Raw genomic sequence first — 18,239 nt, forward strand, 5'->3', positions numbered from 1 at the left:
TGCATATACGTTCGATATACTTTAAAAAAATCATTACTCCGATTGATTGATAAATATAGAAAATAAAGCAATGATTTTAATTCAAAATATAAACCGGAGTAATGATAAGTATATCGTACATGCTTTAACTTGCCAAACCTGCCATTTCTTTCTTAGCTCTCAAACTGACTGTGTCAACGCAAATAAAGTATATGCACGACCTAGCTCAATTTTTTTATCACGATATTCATACGTAAGCTTAAGAAAATCTAGAAAAACCTAATCTGTGATGATCGATTGGAATTATTATTACATAAAAATCACTAATTCTGAGCTACAAGAAACAGAAATTAAAAAACATTAGATTCGAACCCAGATATTTCATGTATAAGTCACCAATTTATACCGCTAGTCTATCGTGATGGTAATATAATTTAGTGATGGCTGGTGCGAGCTACTCTATTAGTTACCATTAATTCAAGCAAATAAGTATTTTTGTGTTAGCATTGAAACTTAATAGTCGCGAATCTTAAAAAATTAAGCTTTGACGTATGCAGGTTCTATCAGTATACTCTTTCTGAAGAACCTCCTTCCGATTTATGTATGTTAATATTATTTGCGTAAAACCTTAAATAAGAATCTACTCACACTTAAGCATTGCAACATATTATTTATAAACATTTAACGAAAAAATCGGTCTAAATTGTAAATAATGTTACTATTATGTGTATTTGCAGTTTAGATACCAGCTTTACGAACTCATAGAGTTCATAGCTGCCCCCAGTTAAATAAAATGTTTATATTGTTATATTAAAATCATAAGCTTTAATGACTAGAACAGTGAAAAAATGCCCATGCTAACGTACAAGAGGTTTAGGTTCGTTTCCAATAAGTAGCAAAAAGTAAACAATTAATCTGCACTGTTAATAAGAAAAATGTGAAAATATCATTTACATAAAATAATTTAAAAAAAATAGAGCTGAGCTACAACTACCCCATTTGTTATGAGTATTATTATCAGTATTCGTTGCGGTGCAATGAATACTTATAAAAATATGTTGATAGCAGGAATAAATAAAAATAGTTTTATATGAATAATTTATAATCAGTAAAGTAAAAAAACATGGTTTAGAAACCGATAAGAATTATTTACTGTAATTAGTAAAACGTCCGGTCGCTACTAAAGAAACTACAAATGTAATATAATCAATAGCTTCATATAATTATCAAGTATTTTTTTTATGAAATAATAATACAATAAATTAAATTATGAAGAAAAGATAACTCTAAATATTTTTTCTACATCAACAAATCCGGTGTAGAAGTAAAACGAAAACCATTAAATATATCCGTTTGCTCTAGGAAACTGTAAGCTTTGGTGGCCAAATTAATGAGAAAAATGGTTATAAATAGTAATAATTACAAGATGTTTTATTTTTAAGACCAGGCCGCAGATCAAAGTTTGAGAAACGCTTTAATAGTATGTTTCAGATTTTTTACACAAAAAAATAAAAATGAAAGCGACATCATTACATCATTATTACACAAAATGATGCATAAAAATAAAATTATAAATAGCAATGGCTATTATTAAGGCCTTTTAGCGGGCGAATGAATTATGATTAACATTTCAAAGTTTGCCATATCATTAAGCTATAAACATAAATTATTTTTCCGTATATGTTTGACAGCGATTTCGATCGTGATTTGCTGCATTACATGAAGTGATGTTGTAATTTTTTATGCATTAAAAAAAATCTAAAATAATATATAGCGTCTAAATATAAGTAGCTTGAATGTGGTGTTTTTAAAAGGGACACTTTCGATTGCGTGACAACCCCAAATATAAAATTTACGATGGCCGAAAAAAAATTAAGATCCCACATCACATGTCATATTAATTTAATTTAAAAAGGAAGTAGTGCAACTACCGCGACTACAAATATATGTTTAGTGTATGGTGAAAAAAAAAAACTCAAACGTGTCGATTTTGGTTCAAAACGTTCCGATCAGGATATGTATCATTGGAAGACGAGCCTAACCCTGGACAACTAACTATGGGTAATGTTGGATGCAGAGTAATGGCTGCAGGGCTGCAGCCCTCCCAGCATAATATGAATGTTCCTGTTTTAAATATTCTTATGTATGTAATTTAGTCAACTTTAATTAGTAAAATATTTTTGTCTAGTATAGCATTTAATATAATACATATTTTATTATTATTAAGGATATTTTTTTAATCTACAGCAGCTCAGAAAACAGATCAATCAAACGTTAAAAGTTATCTTAATAAACTGGGAATAGTGTCAAAGCTCTGTGTTTGGGTGCCACATGAATTGTCACAGAATAATTTATTAATTTTAGATCGGATTGTAACGGGTGATAAAAAGTGGATTTTATAAGCTAATGTTGAAAACGACTCTAAAGCAGTACCAGACAAATCAAACGATACAATAATTAACAATTGTATAATTTAAAATAGGCACTGATTAAAAAAGTACATTAAGTTAACAGAAAGAGAATTATTTTTCACCACAATAATGCTAGACCATATGTGACATACATCAATAAAAAAAATGATTGGTCTGAAGTTGTAAATTTTTTAACAGCTCCAATACTACTATCATTTATTTCGATCCCTGCAAAATTACACAAATGATAGAAAAATAACTCTGTAGAATAAGTCAAAACATCTCTTAGTGAGTTTTTCACCCTAAAACCTAAGATTTTTATAGATATATAATCACTAATTCCGATCTTCTAAGAACATTAAGGTCCATTTAAGGTTCGAATCTAAGACTTTCATTGACTCACGCCGCTAATCTATCGTGCCGCTATGAAAATAATTAATAGAGAATTTATTGGTAGTATCGGAATAGTTATTGATCATATTCAATTGATTGATTACTCTTTGCACACCTTATTAATTGTGAGCAATAAACATTTTTTTATATAAAGTGCATATTAGAAAGGCGCATTTTTTTATGATTTACGAGAAGAGAGAATTGGACGAAATACATGGAAGACAAAAATTCACGTCAAAATCAATAAAAGCGTATCGCCGCTGTAGTGTGAACGGTCGGTTAAGTAACCCCTTCGCTAGAATATTATTATTAGATAATATAAAAATAATAGGTACATTCAAATCATATTTTTTAATACAACAGTCGCAATTTTTAAAACATACATACAAATATAATATGACAGTTGATGTTGATGATAAACGAGAGTGGACTATATAAAATATATTATTTGTAGAGTTTGCGAGTTTTATTTAACTATATGTATATAGATTATTTAAGATTTATTTTGGGACTATATTCCGCCATAATCCCGTCACGCGAAACAGGATTATAAACACATTAATAAATATAAACGATCTGTTTTCGAGCATGATTTGAATTGAATTGGTTGTAAACATTTCTAATTAAACTAAAGTTGCTGAATTAATTAAAAGTCCCAGTCTGTACACAACGTGTACAGACTGGGACGCACCTCCGCTGGTGCATTACCAGGTAGTTTGAATAATCACGCTCAATTTTGGAAGTATGTATTATAAGTAAGCAGTGTGACAAATTATAACACCGCTTCATGTAATGCAATGTTCGGTTTTTGCACGTATAGTGCGTGCGCATCGAGGAAACCCTCGGACGGATGAGTCACGCACTCGAGATACGTTCATGGCCGCGGTATGAAGTGGCAACGCGGAGACGCCAATCGGTCGACTGAGGAATCAGTCGCCGCGGAGTAGGCGAGGATTCGGACGCGGCTGGCACGAACCGGAATATACCGGAGCGCCAGACGAGAGACAAGCGTCGCTGGACTCGAATGCTCGTAACCATAAAAGCATTTTGATGTCTATTTGCGCGTCCAGCACGAGGAGTTCCGTTTTGCACCAACCAAGGACGTTGCTAAGATGATACATATATACTAAATAAAAAAAGTAAACGTCGCTTAAAAACGAAGCTTAGCTATTCATGATAAAGAAAAATATCAAATCATATTTATGAAACGTTTATTTAAAACCTGATATTTAAAATTTTGCTTTAAAATTCCTTCATCTTTTCTACATTTTTAAACAAAAACTGATGTTTTTTTACATTTTTTTATATTATTAATTATATCATTAATATATATATTAAAAACAAAAAATTTAGAACCATGTGGTATTCCGTGAGATATTATGACATTTTTAGAATATGCATAATTTATTTTAACTTTTTTTTTTAAAATAATTATTAAACCATCTTAAAACTATAACTATCATATTTTTTAAATATAATATAATATCAAAGTGCAGACCAATTATGGAGCAATAAGCGAGATGCGACATCTGTCTGTACTTCTTCCGCTTATTTTATCCTGAGAGAAATATTTTGGACTAAACTTTCTAAAACTATATTGAATTGGATTTAATAAATCAAAGTATGGATTGATATGTAGCCCTAGCCACTGCTTTAGCATCAAATTTTCTCAATTACTTTTTTAGTGTTTTTTTTTTAAATTGATTAAAAAAATGTTTTTGTATATTCTGGTTTGCCCATTTTCATTTATATAGCGGGTTTGAGCTAATTTTATTTCTTGAGTATTTTTCGCATGTTATAAAGATTGGTAAGCGTTGAAATGGTATTGTTTCAAATTACAGATAATTAATCCGATCATATTTAAAATTTAAGAGATATTTTATTGTTTCAAAAATATTGTAATTGCATAAAAAAACTATTTAGTAATATATGACTTCAGAAAATTGTAAATTATTTTAAAATATTTTTTTCATAAAAATAACTGTATATAAAGAGTTTTTAAAACGAGGCATATTAAATAGATTAAAATAAATTTGTTATTAAAAAAGTTTCTTCATATGAAGAAATCTAATAATAAATAATGAAAAAATAAATTTCAGCCAATATTACTATTTCAAAACAGGGTCTTTGAAGCCATTAGCCATTGTATTGAAATACAAAAAAATCGTAATTGTTATTAGTGTTTATGATTTTTCTCAATATGTTTACGGTCATTTTAATTCCTTTTTACACTAATCATTAAATCTATTTTTCAAAATTAATGGTTTCTTTAGAATCAGTCAGTATAATTTTAGCACACTTTATTAATTTTATAATCTTTAAATAAAACAAAATTTAAGCACCAATAAATATTTTATGATACATGGCAGATTTTAGCTGAAATTTGATGGTGTTATTCTTTTGTCGAATCCAATACACATATAAGATAGATAAATATTGTTAAGCTGATAATAATTTCAAAATATCACTAAAATATTTTTATTTTATCAGTATTCGAATTATCATGTAGTATTTTTTAACATGTACATATGTTACTTTTTGTTGACAAGCTATCTGGCACGTATTTATGATTAATATGAGGAAACAATATAAAAAACAAATGTGCCAGATGTTTTAATTTTAAGTGTCTAGCTGGTTGCATCCGGTTTCATCGAAGGAGCTGTTAAAAATATTTATGTTGACAAAGCAATTATTGTTAGGTAACATTATCAATATATGTATGTGGCAATTAACATATATCATAAATTAATTGTATAATTTATATGAATATCGTTATTTTGTTCTTGTTCAAGGAACTGCAATATCTTTATGTATTATATCAAGAAAAGATTTAACCAATCTGTTAACATCATGAATATTCAAGATGTCCATATTTTAATTGTGTTAACAATGCCTTCGAGCATTCTCGTACCCCTCAATTAAATTGGGCGACCTTCGAAATTGAAAACAATTGTGACAAGCAACTAGTGACATCACGTTTCCAATTCACAAAGCGAGACAAGGCAACAAAAGATCACGAATATGTTGGCTGCCGATCGTTTGACCTCCTTAACCGAGCATAACTGGAAGAGATCAACTCGAGAATTGGCAATTTAACGCTGGCCATCCAGTTTGCGCCAGTTTTCTTCAATTATTGCTCTGGCACAGTGTGTTTTGTTTAGTCGTTCTCGAAACGGACCGATAAACAGCTTTGTAGACTGCATAAACAGTCTCAAAGGTAAATATGATAATGGTTGATAAGAACGAAATATGTCAAACGGGATAAAGTCGAAACATTTATATAAACGAGTTATGTAATAAATGATATTAGGGTATTGCTAAGTGAACCTAAAATAAATAAAAATATGAGACCTTTGTATTTCTTATCGATAATGAGTATTGAAATATTTTAACAAAGTCATCGAGGCGTATATAAATAAACAGTTAATTTTTTCATGATTACAATATTTATATAGCACTATTTCCTAACTAGGTATTAGCATAAGTGGTGAAAATTAATTTTTTTCTACAATCTTAAGATTAGATTTTGTAGAATGAGCAACTTTTGAAATCTAATAATTTTGTTACATTACAGAAATAACATACAGATGCTGTGTTTGTTCTAAAATTGATTGGCTCGTGATGTGATGACGTAATTAATAGATGGAGTCATGCGAAGAAATTATGGATTTATATATAAGCATTATATATTATTGTCAAATTATCCATTATATACTTCACACCTTAGGAGTATAGGAGAAGTATTGATTTCTATTTTTAGTAATATTGAAAACTATTTTTCAAGCAAGTGTTGCAGAAAATATCATTTCAATGTTTATTTTTAATTCATTCTAAAATTAAATTCATGGTAATCTAAGATTTTTATTTTTAAATTTAATCAATATTTTCTTCTCCTTCTAAAAACTAGCTATTTATTAATATTAAAACTAATTAGGTAATTAATTGCATTTTTAAATAATACATTTGTAAAATTTATTGTTACAATGTTAACCATATGAACATATGTTGTATTTGAAAAATGTACATACCAATGTTCTGGAGAGAAAGACTGTGCACCAACAGATGACGAAGAAAAGACTGCATCGTTGGGTAACTACATACAAAATAAAAGCAAGTCATTAATACTATATTTGTATCTAACTTACTATTATTGTAAATAAATAACTTACGTCAGTAAAAACAGTACAATCATAGCTTTTCTGATATTTATCACGTTCATTTGGTGGTCTGCGTAGGATCTTTTCTTTGTCTTGTTTATGTTTTCTATCGGCGCCTTTTAATTTGAATACCTAAAAATTATAAAAAAAAATTAAAAACTTTATTTATGATACATTTTTATTTATGTATAGCAAAGTATTTAATACCTTAATTTGACAAGCTGCTGCATGCAATCTTTTATCAGTTAAAACTGCATGACTCGGAGACGCTGGCATTTCTTCAACTGGTAAAAATGTCTCTATTTGGATTCTAAATGGCACACCTTTTTCTCCTCCGTGTTTTTTTGCTGTAAACTCAGTCGATATACAGTTTACCTACAATTAAATAAAACATTAATTTAAGACAATCAACAATTACATTTAAAAAACATTTTTTAAGCACATACTTTAATGCAAACTCCTGCTTCTTTCACAGGATCCCAAAAAACTTCCACTGTATTGAGTAGATGATGTTCCATTGGCTGCACCACGCGGAGCAAGCCCAAAGATAGTGGGACGTCAACTTCTACGATGCGTTCCCCGGGACGTTCACTCTGCCACAACGCCATTTGTTCGCGTTCGGCAAATTGTAAACGCCGTTCGTGAAAACATATTCGAATCACACTCTGCAATAAATATTATATTAGATTCAACGTTAAACCGCAATCACACAATTGAGGCATACCTTGAGTACTTTCCCTCTGTAATGGCTCAAATCGCCGAGCTTCTTCAGTTTTATCTCATACGGCTGGCATTGGTTCAAATAAGTAAGAGTGTCTTCGTTGCACTTTGTAGCCATAGAAGTAGCGGCGGCTAATATATATTGAAATCTACACAAAAAAGATTGTTATTAAATTTAAATCAAGTAGTTATTGACCGAATTGCGTATTGCTTACCTATTGTCTTGATATGAATCTATCTGCGGCATGTTAGCTTTCATAGAGCAGTTGTTAAAGTTCTCCACTGGCAAGTGAGACGAACAAAGTAGTAATCCTATAAATTACAACAAACAACTTAATTAATATTCTATTATCGTTAACATGTGACAAATTGTAAATATACACGTGTGCGCCTCTTTTTATCAGAGTAAACATTTACACGGCAAATAATGATCAATGAATAATTTATTGTAAAAACGTATTAAAGCAGAAATACCTTATGCCTTTTATAGTTTTAAATAAGATATATTTATATTAATAATATTTCAGTGTCATTACTTTGTGAATAGAATTTTATTAAAAGCATGTGACATCTAATATATATTTTTATGTACTTTACAATGTACACAAAAATGTAGAGCAAATGACATTTTATAAGAGCAGTATTTTAGAATCAGACAAATTTTAGGATTTTTTATTTAAAAAAAAACATATAGCTAAGTTGTTTTTATGATCTAACTGGTTGTTATAAAAATGTTTTATATTTTAGTTTTATCAATGTAATACCAGTGAAATTATTTTCAGTCTGAAACATATACATAGGTTAACGATTTTTTATGTGTAATGTCAGATTGTTTTGATGATATCGATTCAAACTCAATTAATACGTACCATTTGCAACATCCATAACACTTTGATTAGTAGGTGTATTGGTGTTGATAGAATCCTGCAATCCATTGCCGTAGGATACCACCGAAGAGACCACTGAAGAAATCACAGGTAGGGCTTGAGAATTTGGCATAGTGTTGTTGGAATGTATCGCCATTTGATTATTTTGCTGGTCGCCATTAATGGATGTTCCTATAACGAGATATAAATTAAAATTTGTACAACTTTAAGACACTAACTCCTGTTGTAATAATTATATTACCTTGTTGTTGGTTCACATTGCAGCTGTTGTTATTATTTATTTGATTAAAATTCGGGGAATGTTGCTGATCACTAGGGCAATTTGTGCTACCGCCAATAGAAACATTATTATTGTTCATCTGCAAAAAATAATAATTTATTTTATTATTTTGTAAAAAAATATGTTACTTTTATACATAAATCCAACATGCAATAAATCACAGGAGTAAGATTTATGAGGTAGTAAAATATTCTTTTGAAATCTTTTACTCTAACATGTCGGTAAAGATAATAATAAGTATTATTTTAAATAATTAAATGTATCATTTAGTTAGTAAGCTGTTTTCAATTTACCTTTTTGTAAAATTTTTGAATATATTTGGTATAGCAAGATTTTTTTATAGCAACTAATTTGAACATCACTTTTTTTCAAATCATTGTCTTATTTTTTTATATTATTGTATATTTAAAAATATTTTGTAAAATAATATAATACATTAAATTTAAACGCTTTCTGAAATAGAATTATATTGTACAGTTAACATAAATAACTATAGCTATAAACACTATATTTAAAAATTAAAAAGTCTAAAAATATTTAAGATTTCTGAAACTTAAATATATATTTATATATTAAACATTAATTTATTATTTTATTTTTAACTTATTGATATAACATTTCATTTTAATTTTAGCAATGTTTATAAAAATTCTTAGTTAAAAAAAGTATGGTCAAAATATAACTAATCAATTAATTTAAAGCATAGAATTTAAAATAAAAGACATACTTTGTGATACCTACTACTAACCGTTTAATTAAAACTACTTACCAAAAAAATACATGCCATACTTTTATATTAAGATTTTTGTGGTGTATAAGATTAAATAATTTGTTAGTAATAATTAATTATTGCCATTTAATAATATTGAATATAAAAATTATGAAACGTGTATTATATCATCTACGTTTTTATTGACATTCGAACATTGATGGCCAACAATTCATTGCTACCTTTAATTCATAACCACACAATTCACTAAAACAATCCATTTCGATTGGTGCAACGTAATAAAACATAATATTTTATGTAAAGTACATAATATTTTACAGTAAATTGTATTATTATTATAAATTAAATTATTTTCTAATAAAGATTATATTTAAAATTAGATTAATTATGTAAATACGCATTTTTAAATAATTCTATGTGAAATATGACTAAATAAATATATACTTTTATTCGTTTTTATTTCCATGTACCAATTTAATTGAGTCAGATAAATTGTTTTAGGCTTAAATCTGGGCTATGAATTCTTATGACGAATTGTTAGTAGTGAATGTTTCTAGAAATTATAAAAATAATTGCTAATAAAAATAAATATATAAAAATAGTTTATTGTTTTTATTATTGCTTCAATTCATAGTAATTTTACTGGAATATTTAAAATTTAACTACCATAAAATCGAAATATGCAAATATCATGCTTTAGAAAATTTAATCAAAATATAACAAATTCAGTAGCATTATATAATTTTGAAAGTAGTACATCAATTATATTCTACTATAATAAATTAGATTGATTTAAAGTATACTTATGAACCCTTTTTTGGTAAATCTTAACATTTACTTACATATCTTGGTCAAATATGTAATGTAAATATTACAAAAAATGTTCAGGTCTTGTTATAATAAATTTTACATGCACCAGTAAAACCTTAAATTAACTCAGTCTTCAGACTAGCTAAGTAACATATAAAATGATTAACTAACCATCATTTGCTGCCTTGCTGCATGCCATGGTGCTGTTCTGTTAGGACTGGTCTGATCTCGAGGACCATTAGTAGGAGATGGTGACTCTTGTTTGAATACAGGAAGTGTGAGCAGAGCATCGCTGGAAAAATATAATTTCCTTATGTACTTTGTAGCTATTGGATATTAAATATCACTAAATAAAACATTTTTAAACAATTATTATAAATATAGCATAATAAAATTAGAGGTGATAATTTATAATTTCATATAGAAATGTATCTAGAATTATATTATACCTTTACAACAAATTCATTCACACATATTTTATTAATAAATTTGACATAGATAACAACGGGTAACCACTAAATCTATATTAGATAATTGAGTCATAGTTTCAGTACATAAGGAATATAAGTAATACTAATTTAATTCAGAATGGTTCAAGTGATACATAACACTTAAATATGTGGTCTTAAAATGGTTTATATGGCACTTTAAAGTTTAAAACTATAATTAGTAATTCAATACACAAATGCATCACCGTAAAATCTGGCAACTAATAATGTAATAAAAACTATTGGACTCTCAAATATCGTTAGGATCACTAAAAATGAGTTACCGTTTCAAAATTTACTCGAGGAATAACATATGTACAGGAATTAAAATTAAAATAACAAAAATGTACCTCATGTTATAGCCAGAGTTAGACAGGTCATTTGCCAGGTCAATTTCAATGTCATCGACCGGCCATCTCCCGCCAATCATTTCACCTGAAAAATCAAAATCTACGGTTAATTTAATACAATTAAACCACATCAAGTATAAAAAGATCCACTTTAACTTCCAATAACTCTAACCGTAATCGTTTGATGGTTGTCGGGGTCTTAAAGCGACCGGTCCTCCGACGTTTCCCAAATCTGGCATTAGCCGTTTAATAGCTTTCCCCATTATCAATGAATGTCACAAACTGTTACACTTGGCACTTTTTAACGTCTTATGGCACAACTATCTGTTTATAAAACGATCGATTTAATATAAAATTTTAAGATCTTATTATATTATCGATATCACAAGTTTTTATAATACTTTTAACTAGGATCAGCATTTTGTGAGGAATTTTCAAGCAACTTCATAACAATAGTTTGATGAATTCGACATTGCATTCATTAAAAGTTCTAACAAGGAAAAGGATGCAAAGTATGAATCGATTTATTTGATCGAATCAAAAAAATACCGAACGTTTACAACCATAAACTCCCTAAAACTATTCCGTATGCAACTGAATTTGTATAGATTGTAATTTAAAAGACAACGACAATCATTTGATTTGTTAAAACCTAGAATATAAATCTTATGCTTAATATTTTCTAAAATATTTATAAAAAAAATACACGATACAGTAATAACTCATATGTGCATTTTGACATATGTTCAAGTAAAATCTACTGAACGAAGAAGAACAATTTAAGAAAATTGTGCTAAAAATAATTATATAAAATATGCAAATGAAAATTATATACAAGTTTGTAGAATGACATTACTTAATATATGTTTATGAAAGGTTAATCTCAAGCTCTGTATTAATCAAGAAAACATTCTAGTTTGGAAATTAAATTAAGTCAAAGAATGATTGATACTCAAAACCTAAATTTTAATTATTATACCCTGAAAGGATCAATTTAATATTTATGTATTTTTAAAGAATTCAAATGTGAGCCAAAGTATCTATAAAGTCCATAGAAAAATAAGCCAGAAAATAATTGAAAAATAACAATGGCGATAAACGGTTGGTTGAACGATAGACTTGCAAAGTGTATTGTTTAGACTTGTCACAAGTTAAATTGTCAGTGTTTGAGGTCCACAATTTCATTATCATTATTAAGGTTAAGCCTTTATGTATGGCATGAAGCTGATTCTGTTTGAAAATCAAAAATGAAATAAAACGCCAGTACTTTCAATAACTTATTGATTAAAAAAATATTATTATAAAAACAGTTAATTATATAAAGCACAAATATTTTTAATATTTTAATTAACTTTCCTTCTGATTTCAATATTTGCTGTAAAATACAATCTGATATTATATTAAAAAAATAAATGAATAAGTAAAAGGAATTTTTATTTCAGATTCAAAAAAATATTTTTAACCTGCGAGAGATATAACTCGCCGCAAAAAAAACAAATATGAAAGATTATAAATAAAATAATACGTATCATTCTTCAATAGGTGATGAAAAATTCACACATACAAGAAAAATGCCATAATAAATTTTATAACACCTTGCATAAATAAACACTTAACTTTATGAATATTCACAGTAAAACATATTTGTATATTATTATTTTTTATAGAGCAGCTCTATTTTAATAAGTATATATGTTCTAAATATATATGAGATAATATGAAGTGTTGCTTTTATTACATTTTTAAGAGATTTAACAAAATTCTGGAATTTTGTTAAATCTCTTAAAAACGTTATTTTTCTTTAATAGTAAAATTTAAGGTTTTAACAAGTCGACGACAATATATTATTTCTGAATAAATTAATTATTTCTTTCAGTTTTAATCTCACACGGAGTACATTCTTATTTGTATCCTAAGATACACATTGTGTCACTATGTATATTTCTATTTTTATCATGGAAAATAAGGGTAGAATTTCATTAGAAGCCACCCTCCTTATACACTTGTTGTTTGAGTGGGCGAAAGAAAACCTTGCAGCTAATGGAAAATTATATGTTATTATGTCTTCCTGTTCAAAACACAATCTCTCGAAACGCAAACAACGCCTATCGTGTAACATTATATAATAACTGGAATCGTGCCCGTTGAAAAAGCAACGTAAGTATTTATTATAAATGAATAGACTACTGTTTGGTGAAAAGAAAATAAATTAATAATTCCACTTTGCTCCCATAATTTTGATACATATACTATAAGAAAATTAAATAAAAAAGAACCAGATAAATCTAGAAATACTAATTTCAATAAAATAAAATAAAATAAAGAGTTATTGTCTTTCTTGTAATGGATAGTTAGCTTATCTATAATTAAAGATATTAATAATTAACTTCCAGTTTTGTTATTGTTATGACCGTTACTAAAAAATGATCCAGAACTATACAGATACATTAAAAAAATGTTATATGTTAGCATGCGATGACGTGACAGTGTGATATTTATTAAATAATATCAAAATCAGTCTTTAACATTAATGTTTACATAACCTAAAAAACTTGAAATTATCACAAATCGCCGAAACTTCAAGTGAACCGATAACTTAAGTGATGGAATCAAAGACCAAATAATATTGTGTAAATAAACATATTTACACCAACAGCGCAAAAATGTATCGATACAAAAAAAATAATTAGCGAATTATGTATGTATTCTCTTATCGGTGTTTAGTCTCATGATGATAATTAATGACGTGTTTAATTAATTAAACAAAAATGGCTGTGAATTTGTGATTTTTGTGTACTTGACCCCAAGAATCACAGATCAAAAATATGCTATTTTTCTGATATTAATGTGATAGCGAGGCAGATTAAAAAAATAACGCGCGTTGTATAATAGTAGAAAAAATCTAATACAATTCTCACACGCGAAGTTTTGCTAAAAATATTGAAACATTCACCTATCCAAGCACGCCTACGATCCACATCGTTCGGCTTTGATAATCTACCAATAAACAATGTTTCGTTCCAAATAAATATATGTATGTATGTACGTATTTTTAAGTGAGAAACTTATTTTTGAACTATCGTTTAAATATATACAGGTTGACCTACAAGTAGATACATTTAATAGCTCACATGTTACTAATCTTAAGTAATTTTATAGTTAAAATAATACAACATAATACAAGCTTTAAGTAAAACTCATTTTGAAAAACCAAAAATATATAAGTTGCTCAAAAAATTATATAAATAATATCTTTGTAAAAATAGCAATATACGCGACCACCTCACGACAAAGGTAAATTTAATAAATCGAAAAAAAAAGAACGAGGCAATCAAAGAATATCGTAAAAGTCTTACTGCTACAGGATACTCGCTTTAGAAGGTTACAAGGATAATAAGAAACCATCAACAATTTTCTCCCGCAATCAGAAAATAGGTCAGAGACGATAGAGAAAAAGTTTAAGCTTTCGGCCGTCACTTAATTAATACATTTAAATGATCAGATTAATGACAATGAAATTTACAATTTTTTAAATGCACCTCTTCTAACGGAAAAAATCGCAATTAAATAAGTAAAATAAGGGATATGACCTAATAAGCAACCAAGCGGTGAACTCCATCATATTTAATGACCATCCTATTAGATTAAACTACTTTCTAACCCAATGAAAGGTTGCTTAAATTATAATTTTGCCGAGAACAGGAAAAGAACCAGACAATATTGCCTCCTACAGACTGATAAGTATATGATAAAAAAACAAATCGAAAGATTCCAGAATTCCTCGGGTTAATCTCCTTTGCTTGTGCCTAACAATTATATATTAAGTGACTGTAATAAAGACAAATATAAAATTGTGAACAATATTTAAGCAGATTAAGAACTCATCCCAACATACTGGCAAGTAATCTGCTAAAATACATGTTATAACTAAACGTGTAAATATGGTAAAACTATCAAATAAATTTAATTAAAATAAGTAATATCATGACAGCTAAAAATAGTACAACCAACTAACCTATAATAAGATAGAGATAAGACTATAATTTAACTTCATTAAACATACTCTAATTTTATGCTAATTATTTAAAGAAGTGGGAGGCTTCCTACGTACTATTTTTTTCCTTCATTAAGTTCCTAATTGCTGGAAGAAATGAGGAAAAAGAAAATCTACACATATAATATAAGAATTGCTTATTACCCATGTAGACAATTTACTTTTTAATAAAATAAAAATTTAACACTCAATTACGGTTTCATAACATTTTAACTTTTCTCAGTATTTTTGCATACATTTACATGGCATTATTATTATACTATATAATATTAATATCCTTTAAAATTAAACGACAATGAAAATGATAGGAACTTCATTCGTGATTATTTAAAAGAGAAAATATCAAGGCCATGGGTATAATGAATGCAAATTTTGCACCAAATATAAAGAATTTTCAATACATTTATAATGTATGAATGCGTAGCTTTAACCTTTAATTTAGTAATTCTTTAAGCAAAATTCGTAAATATATCTACCTATATTTTTCTGTAAGACAGATTTTACTAATAATCAATGCAACATTTTAAAAGGTATACACCCTTGCAATTTTGGATACATTTGTTGGGTTTAAAGACATTAAACAAACGGTCCTGGTTTGCACATTAAAATGCAGAAATGTTTGTTTCCCAAAATTCCATTAATTCTTGACCCAAATCTTCAATTTGACATGCTTTTATAAATATAAGTTACAAAGATGGGATGAATTCTCTAATGGTTAAATTATAAATAAAAAATAACTTATCTAGAACTTGAAGAGACTAATTGATTGCTAGATTTGTTTATTTTGTAAATATTAAATATAAACTGAATAGTATGAAAAAAATCAAAATAAGCCAACAAGGCGTATAAAAAATACTTTTTATCCTCATTGTGCAACAATATTGTTAGGCTTAATGAATCAGATAAGACGATTTTGCAAATATTACAAAATAGAGCAATGAGAATTGTATTAAATTAAAATATATATTATTTTCTGAAAGATTGGAGCAGCTAGATACGGAGACGTGTAATAATAATATTCACAAAAAATAAAAATTAGGTAGACACATTCGTTCATTTAGATTGTAAGTTCTCAATTTTCATTACATTTTACAACTAGCTAAAATAAACATTTAGATTCCTAGGAACAATATGAGAAACGCAATGGCCTTTGATACTAAATTTACAAGTTATATGTTTTCCCTAGTGTAAGTTTCCCTCCCATAGAGTAATTAAATTATAGCGCATAATTTATGGTCCATTCCACGTGTTATTATTCGCACAATTCACATATAAACACAGTATCGTAAAATCACTCACGAAGCACTATGAACGGAAAGATTGATTATGCACAAACGCGAGCAACACGCGATACGTCAAGACAGTGCGACAGAAAAAAAACGTATGTATGTATAATACATTATTTATGTAAAATAAACTATAAAAAAAAACAATAAAGACGCGCGACGAAGATAACCGGGCATGCAAATATCAGCAGTGACGCAAAGATGGCGCTGACCGTCGCGGAGGTGGCGCCGCGTGAGAAAAGCGAGTACTATTTGAAAGGCTGAAAAGCGCGCGAGAGCCATCAAGCGCCGGCCGTCGCGATGGTAGCGCCACATGGAGAAATCTAGAACTACTCGCGGAAAAGCGTACGAGAGTCGTCACCGTTGGCCGAAACGCGACCGGCGGCGGGCATCCCCGCGCGAGGGCTGCGCGTCTCGAACTATACTGTCTGTCCGTCTCGCACAGAGCTGATAAAGAGACGAACGACGATAATGAGCACGGGGCGCGCTGCTGTGCAATGTATATGTGTGTGTTTATATTAAACATGAATGCATATTGACCTGATGCTAATAAATTATTCCGGTTTATATAGATAAGCGAAGTAAATAAATAGAGGCGAATAAGTACATGTGAATTTTAAATTTGCTTATGTACGAGGTCCGTCCCAAAAGTAAGTGTAATCATTTTTAATTGGGTTCGTGGGTTTTTCCAACAGTGCAAGATGCGACAAGTGCGTTTTTGGTTTGTTCGCACGTTAATAAAAACAATGACATTTAAGCGGACCAAGAAAAATGAACTTCGATGACAATAGACAAGCGATAAGGCACTAAAATTTCCCTACCGGCGCAATTAAATGGATTATAAAATCCTGTTAGTTGCAAAATAAGAAGAAATGCGCCATTTTAAAATACCCCAACAATAAATGACAGCAAAATCCGTTCTTCTGGTTTATAAGTGAACGTTATATACACAGATTTTGAAAAGGCGTTCGATGAAGTTAGTCACGGTTTACTTGTGAACATATTTAATTTCAGATTTTCTGAAGTACTCATAAACCTATTCTTAAATTACTTGACCAATAGATATCAGTTCATCAAGTATGAAAACTCACTTTCAGAACGATATAATATCGCTACTGGAGTACCTCAATGATCCAACATGGGTTCATTGCTGTTTCAACTGTTCATTAATGACATAGAAACAGCAATTAACCGTTCAATGTGTTTATTATATGCGGATGACTTGAAAATTTTCAAGAGAGCAGTCGATTTCGGATTCCCTCGACCTGCAAGAGGATCTCAAGAGAGTAATTTCAGTGTAAAGAAATGTCACATTTTAAAGGTCGTCGATGCCGGCGAAATATTCCTACCATATCGGCGGATATATTCTAGACAGGTCTTCCTTTACTAAGAATCTATGTGTGACCTTCGAAAAACACTGAAAATTCAGCCTGTATATTGCAGAGACTCACAACATATCGTTAAAGACGCTCGGTTTTATCTGGAAGGCGGTTATAGTTCTCGGTTGCGTCCACTGTTGCCGGTGAAGACTAAGACTGGAGCACTTGCCAACTCTTCTTTGGCAAAGGCCGTCCGTCTGCTCAATACTGTACATCGAGATATTGACATTTTCTCGTACACATACGAGAATTTGGTTCAGTTCATATGGGACAATGCATACCAGTTGGGGTGATTTGTGTCTGTCCTTTTATAAT

The 18,239-nt window shown here is 29.0% G+C and overlaps 1 protein-coding gene and 1 long non-coding RNA gene across 18 annotated transcripts in view; one reads left to right on the forward strand and one right to left on the reverse strand.

The window, feature by feature from the left end:
• The window catches only part of gem (transcription factor CP2 like gemini), a 69,091-nt gene that overhangs the window by 6,875 nt on the left and 43,977 nt on the right, over window positions 1-18,239 (reverse strand). For 10 of the 17 annotated variants that reach the window (XM_088181537.1, XM_088181534.1, XM_088181531.1 and 7 more), the window contains 10 exons: window positions 11,206-11,290; window positions 10,539-10,659; window positions 8,789-8,906; window positions 8,530-8,718; window positions 7,876-7,972; window positions 7,665-7,809; window positions 7,387-7,605; window positions 7,148-7,315; window positions 6,953-7,072; window positions 6,812-6,876 (listed from right to left, as the gene is read on the reverse strand). In XM_088181537.1, the coding sequence (XP_088037663.1) occupies window positions 6,812-6,876; window positions 6,953-7,072; window positions 7,148-7,315; window positions 7,387-7,605; window positions 7,665-7,809; window positions 7,876-7,972; window positions 8,530-8,718; window positions 8,789-8,906; window positions 10,539-10,659; window positions 11,206-11,290 (1,327 nt within the window). Of the gene's footprint in view, window positions 1-6,811; window positions 6,877-6,952; window positions 7,073-7,147; window positions 7,316-7,386; window positions 7,606-7,664; window positions 7,810-7,875; window positions 7,973-8,529; window positions 8,719-8,788; window positions 8,907-10,538; window positions 10,660-11,205; window positions 11,306-11,377; window positions 11,530-11,606; window positions 11,696-16,558; window positions 16,664-16,894; window positions 17,005-18,239 lie in introns of those variants that run through there. The other 7 variants (XM_088181540.1, XM_088181542.1, XM_088181545.1 and 4 more) reach the window with 7 other exon arrangements.
• Window positions 3,492-6,368, forward strand: LOC148237678 (uncharacterized). The gene is made up of 2 exons (XR_015808904.1): window positions 3,492-5,500; window positions 5,576-6,368. It is a non-coding gene; the product is annotated as an uncharacterized LOC148237678 (long non-coding RNA).

Source organism: Plectrocnemia conspersa, unplaced genomic scaffold (genome assembly GCF_051122295.1).
Source record: "Plectrocnemia conspersa isolate PC_06_02 unplaced genomic scaffold, ASM5112229v1 ptg000002l, whole genome shotgun sequence".
Taxonomy (NCBI): Eukaryota; Metazoa; Arthropoda; class Insecta; order Trichoptera; family Polycentropodidae; genus Plectrocnemia; species Plectrocnemia conspersa.